The sequence below is a fragment of the Vigna angularis genome, chromosome 7 (assembly GCF_016808095.1).
Source record: "Vigna angularis cultivar LongXiaoDou No.4 chromosome 7, ASM1680809v1, whole genome shotgun sequence".
NCBI classification, from domain to species: Eukaryota; Viridiplantae; Streptophyta; class Magnoliopsida; order Fabales; family Fabaceae; genus Vigna; species Vigna angularis.
In genome coordinates, this window is record NC_068976.1 from 33,555,562 (window position 1) to 33,565,432 (window position 9,871).

At 35.9% G+C, this 9,871-nt stretch overlaps 1 protein-coding gene across 1 annotated transcript; it reads right to left on the reverse strand.

Annotated features, from left to right (window-relative positions):
- Positions 1–7,748: 7,748 nt before the first annotated feature.
- Positions 7,749–9,589, reverse strand: LOC108319676 (probable beta-1,4-xylosyltransferase IRX10L). Its single transcript, XM_017550888.2, has 3 exons — positions 9,406–9,589; positions 8,057–8,445; positions 7,749–7,979 (listed from the first exon to the last, which is right to left on the reverse strand). Exons 1-3 carry the CDS (start codon positions 9,587–9,589, stop codon positions 7,749–7,751), a joined length of 804 nt encoding a protein of 267 aa, XP_017406377.2.
- Between the last annotated feature and the right edge of the window lie 282 nt (positions 9,590–9,871).

Genomic DNA, 9,871 nt, shown 5'->3' on the forward strand with positions numbered 1-9,871 from the left:
ATAAACACAATCATAGAACCCGTAGAACTTGGGTAGAAAAAGGAACAACTTATAGGAACACAAATGTTGTATCATGCTTTTATTGTATGAAAAAGGGCCATACATCTAACAAATGTAAAATTAAGCATTATGGTGTTCCAAGTGGTAGATATATTTGGGTTGTAAAATGATTTCAAATTTTCAAACTAACCCAAAGGACCCATACAAAATAGTTGGGTACCTATTGTTTAAAATTTAGAATTTCTTTAAAACAATATTTAAGAAAATTTTTTAAAAATTGTTTTTGTTCTAAATATTTGAAAAGAAGAATTAAGAAATTTTTATTCCAAGGTAGATGGAACTATTTTTTTTTAATATACAAAGCATATATAGTTTTTAAACGGAAAACATTTGAAAAAGAAGAATGTGTGCATGTTGTCTTTGATGAAATTGTAGACCTTGAGGCAAAACCTCTTGAGTCAGTTGAATTACCTGCAGGCAATGACGAAGATTTTTAGAAGACAACAAATGAAGCAAAGATTGATGACAATCCTCAAGATGAAGATCTCAACAATGTTTTATAAGCTCTTTCTCCTAAAAATATTTGCTTTAAATATCCTATTGTGCATGTTTAAATGAATCTATAAATTTGAAATATTTTTAGCTCATATGCATACATGCTTTTATTAAGGGGGAGTATTATCTTAGGGGGAGAACATCAACACAACTTTTTAATTATGATCAAAAAGGGGGAGAAAATGTTTAAAGCCTATTTGCCTATTTGTGCTATTTGTGCTTATTCACTAATGCACCTTTTCTTCCTTAAGTTGTGTTTTAAATACAGATTATTACCAAAAGCTTTAAATCAAAGGAGTTTTTGATCATCATCAAAAAGGGGGAGATTGTTAGCAAAATGTTGAAGATGAAGTTTTGATGATGTCCAAATCAAGTCAAGACCAATCAAGATTCAAGATGTTATGAAGACTTGTATTGATATGGAAAGCTTTTGTAATACTCTTAGAAATATGTATAGGACTTAGATTAGAAAAAGAAAGTGTTTTGTAAAAATTACTGTAGCAAAGTACTATAGCAAAATACTGTAGCGCATTACTGTAGCAAAGTACTGTAGCAGTGATAATCGATTAGCAGAGGCTACTAATCGATTATTCCAGAGAAAAATGGAAAAATACAGCAGTGCAGACTAATCGATTAGCAGAGCAGACTAATCGATTAGCGCTAATCGATTAGCAGAGCAGACTAATCGATTAGCAGAGCAGACTAATCGATTAGCAAGGTGACCGTTTGAAAAACTAGCCGTTTTCGAGCCGTTCGACTATCCGTTATTTTGTCTTTTAGTGACTAATCGATTAGCAACTTAAGATAATCGATTAACACAGTAAGAAAGGCTAAAAACGAAAAATGGAAGAGCTTTTGGATGAGTCTATAAATAGACTCTCATTTCCTCTCAACAAGAACTTGAGAAACTCTTCCCTTGTGCTCAAATACTCAGAAACTCTTGAGAATTGTGTGCTCTTGCTCAGCTAAGGAAACTCTGTCTGTAGAGTTGGTGAAATACTGCTACGGTGATAGAGGAATAGCTGGTTCATCCTTGGTGTGTCTAAGGAGGTGTTTGGAAGAGGAAGTTCATCCTTCGTGAAGTATTCGGAGGAGGTGTTCATCCTTCGTGAAGTATTCGGAGGAAGTGTTTCATCCTTTGTGAAGATTCAAAGGAGGTGTTGTTTCATCTCTTGTGGTATCAAGAGAGGTGGTTTCTAAACTCTTACAAATTGTATCTTTGTGATTGTAGTTTGTAATTGTTTTGTGTTAGTGAAACTGTTTATCTTGTTTTGAGATAAGCGACTGGACGTAGGATTGGTAAGATCCAAACCAGGATAAAATCATCTGTGCAAATTTCTCTCAACCTTACTCTCTTTATTTGTCAATATTAATTGCTAAGTAAGTTTAATTGAGTAGAAATTTTTAAGGCACACGTTTTTAGTAAGAACCAATTCACCCCCCCCTCTTGGTTTGTTATTCCACGCTAAGCATTCCGCTGCAGCCGCTCTGACACTTTGACTCCTACCCAAGTGGCTAAGGATCAAGCACAAATGAAGTCTTTAAGAAAGCAAGAACATGATCAAAAGAAAAAGTCAAAAAGAAAGGAGGTTATAGCAAAAAATGTGCCACCTAAGGTCACTCAACATGAAGTCCTTTTAAACAAAAAGACTTTTATCAATACACTTCAAGTTGAGCAACCTTCATATCTTCTTCTTTGTCAAGGGACACTTACATGCACATCTAGTGATTCAAAAACTTCAACTCTTTCTCCATCCATTCAAAAACTTTTGAAAGAATTTGATGATCTATTCCCACAAGAAATTCCAAAAGGGCTTCCACCCATAAGAGGAATTGAACATCAAATTGACTTCATTCCAGGGGCAGTTCTTCCTAATAGGCCAGCCTATAGGACAAACCCCCAAGAAACTAAGGAGATTGAGACACAAGTCCAAGAGTTGCTAGATAAAGGCTTAGTTCAAAAGAGTCTAAGTCCATGTGCTGTACCAGTGTTGCTTGTCCCAAAAAAAGATGGGAAGTGGCGCATGTGTTGTGATTGTAGAGCTATCAACAACATCACAATCAAGTATAGACATACCATTCCTAGGCTTGATGATATGTTGGATGAATTGCATGGAGCACAAATATTTTCAAAGGTAGATTTAAAAAGTGGCTATCACCAAATAAGAATTAAAGAAGGTGATGAATGGAAAACTGCCTTTAAGACCAAGTTTGGATTATATGAATGGCTAGTTATGCCTTTTGGTCTTACAAATGCTCCAAGCACATTCATGAGACTTATGAATCATGTCCTTAGGGATTGCATTGGGAAGTTTGTAGTTGTTTACTTTGATGACATCTTGGTATATAGTCAAAATTTGCAAACTCATGAAAATCATTTGAGAGTTGTTTTAACAATTCTTAGAACACACAAATTGTTTGCAAACTTTGACAAGTGTACCTTTTGTGTTGATAGTGTCATATTTCTTGGATTTGTGGTCACCAAAAATGGGGTTCATGTGGACCCAGAAAAAATAAAGGCCATCCAAGATTGGCCTCCTCCAAAGAATGTAGGAGAAGTAAGGAGCTTCCATGGTTGGCAAGCTTTTACAGAAGATTTGTTCCTAACTTCTCTAGTCTTGCTTCACCCTTCAATGAGTTGGTGAAAAAAGATGTTACATTCCATTGGGGGGATAAACAACAAAAAGCTTTTGAGCTACTCAAAGAGAAGCTCACACAAGCACCCATTCTAGCTTTGCCAAATTTTTCCAAAACTTTTGAGCTAGAATGTGATGCTTCAGGATTTGGCATAGGTGCAGTATTATTACAAGAAGGACACCCAATTGCATACTTTAGTGAAAAACTTCATGGTGCCTCTTGTAATTACCCCACCTATGACAAAGAACTATATGCACTTGTGAGGGCTCTTCAAACTTGGGAACATTACCTTGTTGCCAAGGAGTTTATCATTCATAGTGATCATGAATCACTTAAGTATTTGAAGAGCCAACACAAGTTAGAAAAGAGGCATGCTAAGTGGTTGGAATTCATTGAACAATTCACTTATGTTATTAAATACAAGAAAGGAAAATCCAATGTGGTGGCTGATGCTTTGTCAAGAAAAATTAATCTATTAGCCACATTGGGAGCTCAAATTCTTGGATTTAATAACATTCTTGAATTATATTCACAAGATCTTGATTTTGCTCATATCTATGAGGAATGTCTCAATAAGCCTCAAGGAGGATTCTATGTGAAAGAGGGGTATCTTTTTAAAGAAGGAAAAATTTGCATTCCCCAAGGTTCACATAGAAAACTCCTTGTTAAAGAGACACATGAGGGAGGATTAATGGGGCATTTTGGGGTAGAAAAGACCCTTGGCATGTTGAAAGAAAAATTCTTTTGGCCTCACATGAGAAGGGATGTTCAAAGGCATTGCTTTAAGTGTATAACTTGTTTAGAAGCTAAATCTAAATCAATGCCTCATGGACTGTATACTCCTTTGAATGTTGCTTCCACCCCTTGGGAAGAGATAAGTATGGATTTTGTGTTAGGTCTTCCTAAAACTTCTAGGGGTTTTAATTCTATCTTTGTGGTGGTAGATAGATTTAGCAAAATGGCTCATTTTATACCTTGCCACAAAGTAGATGATGCAAGCAACATTGCAAAGTTATTCTTTAGAGATGTGGTTAAACTTCATGGGTTACCTAAGGTAATAGTTTCGGATAGAGATACAAAATTTCTTAGTCACTTTTGGCGGACCTTATGGACTAGATTAGGGACTAAGTTATCTTTTTCTACTACTTGCCATCCTCAAACAGATGGTCAAACTGAAGTAGTCAATAGATCTCTTTCCACTGTACTAAGGGTAGTTCTTAAAGGAAATCACAAATCTTGGGATGAGTACCTACCTCATGTTGAGTTTGCCTACAATAGAGTAGTTCATGGAACTACTAAATTGTATCCTTTTGAAGTTGTTTATGGTTTTAATCCTTTGACACCCATGGATTTAATACCCCTTCCAAATTCTATTGATTTTGTTCATCAAGATGGAGTATCTAAATCTAAATTTATCAAAGATTTACATCAAAGGGTTAAAATTCAAATTCAACAACAAAATGAGAAATATGCCAAGAAACATAATAAGGGCAAGAAAGAGTTAATCTTCAATGAAGGAGATTTAGTTTGGATTCATCTTAGAAAGGAAAGATTTCCTTAACTAAGAAAATCCAAACTCAATCCTAGAGGAGATGGACCCTTTAGAGTGATCAGGAGGATTAATAACAATGCATATCAACTTGATCTTCCTCCTGAATATGGTGTTCATGCTACCTTCAATATATTTGATCTTAAACCTTTTGCAGGATTTGATTGTGAAGATGAAGATCTTTTGGATTTGAGGGCAAATCCTTCTCAAGAGGGAGGAGATGATACAAGAAGGTCTAACACCATAGGACCCATCACAAGAGGAATGGCCAAAAAGCTCCAAGATGAATATTCTCCTCAAGGTCAAGTACTATTTGCTATCTTTGGATGGAAAATTGGAGAACAAGAAGATATGCCAAATCTGCCAAAACATGGAGAAGGGTAAAAAGGACATTTCTATACAAGAAGGGGTGTACTTATCCTTCTATGGGGGCTGCATTAGTAATTGTTTTTCTTCACATAAAACTCAATTTTCACGTGTTTTAGAAGCTAAACATGTAGCACATGGGTCCAGATCTGCAACGTGAAAATTGCTTGCTTAAAGCCTTGAGATTAATCTATAAAATCTCATAGGAAAAGCTTGTAAATCACTTTTGGATTGTAGTAAAGAATTTCTGCTGAAATGCATAGTAAATTCCTTCTTCAAGAGTCACTTCTTAGCTTGATTTCCATTGCAACTTCCTTCCACTCTGGGAAGCCTTCTGAGTTGTGAATCACCTCTCCAAGCTAGCCTCCATATCCATTCACCATAATCACCAATCATCCGCTGCTTCACATCCAAAACTCCTAACCAATCTGCTCATGAAATTCCAAGTCTACAGCTGCTAATGCTACTGTTCCATTGGTTTCAGCAAGCTGTCCAAGTCTCTCTGCACCTCCAATCTCACGGATCATCTTCTCTACATCTCCTAGGATGTATCAGCAATGGGACTAGGCTTAAAATACGTTCGTTTATGATCGGATACTAGTTTAGGTGTATTTCAGCTAAAAGGTATTAACGTTCGGTTTCCTTAAAAGTATTAGGTTTGATGAATAGTTTGTAAGAGTAATTATAAGTGTTCAGTATAAGCTTTAAGCGTTCGGTTTTGTCAAATAGTGAAATAACGTTCGTTCTTGTTTTGAGAATAGTAGAATATCATTCGTTATTACTTTGAGGATAGTGAAATAACGTTCATTCTTGTTTTGAGAATAGTAGAATATCGTTAGTTATTACTTTGAGGATAGTGAAATACCGTTCATTCTAGTATTGAGGATAATTAAATATGGTTCGGTCTTATATTAAGTATTTGGTTTAATTCGAGTGTTCTATTCTTAAGCTGTGTTCGGCTCATGTTAAAGTCCTATCTATTAAATAAATGTTAGGTTATATTCGTGTGTTGTTTAGATCCTTTCCATTCGTTTGTAATTAAGGGTGGTGTTATTTGAGCGTTCGATCTTCTTATATGAAATGTGGTTTGATCTTTCAATGCTGATGTTATGGATTGGTGCTGGTTGCTTATTTATAGCAATGATCTATTATGTATGGGAAGTATTATTGGTATTCAAGTAAAAGTTTATGTTTCAAGTAATGTGGAAGAGAATTCCGGGAGGAATGTCTTAGTGTAAGGATAATGTTGTAGTAAAGTATGAATACAGATAATGAAATTCATGGAGTTCATCCTGATATTCTGATGATTACCAGTTCTCAAGTAGAGATGGGTAAGTCATTGTGTGAGAATGGCAGGAGGTCCTACCCCATAGGTTCTTGGGTGAGTTATAACGAACTAACCTCGGGTGCAGCTGATGGTTTTCCAGTTACTACACCACCGGAGTGCACAAACGGCCTCAAGCTACGTAATCATACAATCCGGATGGTCAAGTCAAGTGTTAATCGTATGTGAATTATGATATTCAAGTTATGTGTGATATCTACGTTGGCTCTTGTACGCTATAACGTTCGGTCTGTAATGATTTGTAGTTTTATTTCATGTAAGAATGCATGCTTAATTGAATTATAGTCGCTTACCCTTATTTTATGTTTTTATCCATGTTGTTGTTTGGTTTTCTATTGCAATGATGATCCTTGATGGATATGAGCAGAAGGGGAAGGGCTTACGTTGGAACAGGAGCTGGACGGTGAGACTCTTGCTGAATAGGAGATGACCGTTCGATCATATAGTATAGATAGTTTTGGTGAACCGACCGTTCACTATTTTTATTCTATAAATATAACCGTTCGGTTATATGATGAACGTTCGATAGCAGTATAGGAAGCTCTTGTATAGTTCGAAAAATTTTATGGTTATTTTTGTAATAATCGTAAGTTTGACTTTCTTATTGTAGTAATTGTTCTATCATATTATTAAATGTTGACACCTGTATATAGTTGTACGCAATATTTTTGGGATGTTACATTCATGGTATCAGAGCAGTTTAGTGAACTACTTTTAAATTAACTATAGTACAGTTTAATGAATTATTTTTAAGTTAACAATAGCTGTAACAGACAATTAAAAGCACTCCAAATAGTGCCAGAGCTAAATCTAAAGTAAGAATGTAGCATTTAATCTTATCACCTGAAAATGCAAGGTTCCCATTTAAGTTGGAATTTAACATGAAAATATCAACAAACCAAGACTTAAACATTCTGTGTAAAAGTGTCAACATTTAGTATTCCATCTACCTCAAATAGAACTGTCTCTGAACAATAATACATGCAAGAATTACTGTGAAGTTAATTGCCATCATAATTTAATTTGTAGTGCCATCCAATTTATCGAGTCCAGCATGTACTATAAGACATGTACTTCTATTATAGGAGGAAACAAGAATCTGAAGCATATTATGAACCCTCAATCATGTTGCAAAATGGATTACATGACCTAATGAATTATCTATTAAAGTAACAAAATTTACAAAACAAAAATAAAGAAAGGGTATCTCATTTACCAACCCCTATGAACACTTTGGGAGGATTGAGCAAGAACTATAAGGAATCCTATAATGGCCTCAGAAAAAGCAATATAACTTTAAGGTCCAACAGTCCAATTCAAGATCTTCTCCCTTGGTTTCAAGAACACGATGTTATCATGTGGCAGCTTCCTTGCCAGTCCATTTAAAACTTGATGGAAGACATTTCCAGGTTGAGCAGGCTGTGGGAAAAGCATTGCTTGCTTCATGGAAGGGTTAGCAAGCAATCTTTGAACCAATGTAGCATGCCTTAGCAGTTCAAGAATCCCTCTTTCAATTGCCTTATCTTCATGGTACAAATTTATATAAATACATAATAAAAGTTGTATAAATAATGAAAATTGAAAACAATGCACAAAATTTGTACCTGGTAATGAAAACATGCCCCAAAGTCGTGAGGAACCACAAAGAAGTGATCTGCCCCCTTTGTGCAATTCCAATAGGGCCAGTTTGAAGAAATAAGCTGAATGACACTTCTCATCATTCGTGGTGACTTGAAGGGTAAAGGGAGGCCATTTGGTATCAAGTCACAAGTGGCGTATACAAGGGTATAAAACCAGTCAGCCTCTTCCGGATTAAGGGTTCGGACAGGGCTAGATAAGAGAAACCGGTGCATAATGATTTCAGCAGCAAACATATGGTTGAGGCATCTCAGATCTTTTTGCAGAATTTTCTTATTATACTTACTTGGAAGTTCATATACAAAAACCTTCAACCTTCCCACTGGATCATCTTCCAATACATCACCAACACTACCTGTAGTTGGTTCAACCACAACATGCTTATAACCTCACAGATATAAAAAGTGTATTGGACTTCAGTATATCTCCAGAAATATAACTGCTTAATGAAATTCATTGAGAAATAGCACAAAAAACTGCTTATAAACACCTTAAAATCCCAAGGGTAAAAAAGGATAGACCATAATTTTATATATACCTTGTTTTACTTAACAACCATTCCATCTACTTCCTGATGCTATGTTTTCAATATCTATACATCACTGTGGCAAGTTAATGTTGATGTCTTTATAACATTTAGACACATTATGATATTAGGTGATAGGATAGGAGGAACGGAAGCCAAACGGTAGAGTAAAGCAAGTCGAACAGTAGGTGGTAGGGGTACGTAAGCCGAACAGTTCAGGTAGAGAGAAGCAAGCCGAATGGTAGGAGGCAGAGGCACACAAACCAAATGGTAGGAGGCAGGGTGAAGACATGTAACCGATCGATTGAAGAGTTGCGGTCCTAACTGGTAGCAGTGAAGATGGGCGAGAACTAATTACAGTAAAAGGAGCCACGTTCGAGGAGAATATCTAGTATAAGTTAATTAGAGCAAATAAATATATATTCCAGGGAAATATTCAATATAAGATATTTATAATTAAGGATATATGCCAGGAAAATATACGAGGATATTTATATTAAATATAAGGATATTTATATTAAATGCAGATATATTCTAGGAAAATATTTAGTATGAGATAGGCGGGAAATAATTAGTATAAATAAATCTAGAGGCTACTGTTAGGGTTATGGTTTTGATTATTGAGTTTGGTTGACAGGAAACTATGCGTCCTGTGAGGGAGGTTATGCTCCCAAGTAATTGAAGGAGGTTATGCTTCCAATTATTGTTTACTTTTTTTTATTCATATATTACCATTAATAAAATAAATTCTTTAGTTCAATTCAATTCTTTCATTATTAGTTTGCTTACTTTGAGTGTGTGAGAGGTTGTTCTGGTTAAGTTTCGTACTCAAGTACGTAACAATTGGTCCGACCTGCCGGATCGATAGAGCGGAGGGAGAGGCTAGTCGGATACTATAGAGAGGAGGAAAAGACATCATGAAGGGAAGAGTGAATGCATTCAAAGAGAAATTGGAGACCATATAAATCTCCATGAGGGATTGGAGGCGGTAGTTCAAGAAATGATGAAGATGATGGGAAGGCGAGGCTATTCGGATGGAAGTTAGGGGTCTGTCAACGGGAAAACGGATGAGGAGGGCGAGAAAGATGATGGCATGCCAGATGGTGGATGCCGAGAGGAGCAACTGAATTGGAGGAGAAGGGTCGAGTTACCTAGTTTTGAAGGGATTGATCCGTTGAGTTGGATCAATAGAGCGGAAACTTTTTTTGAACTACAAGGGGTGTCCGAGGAAGAAAAGTTGCACCTATCCTACATC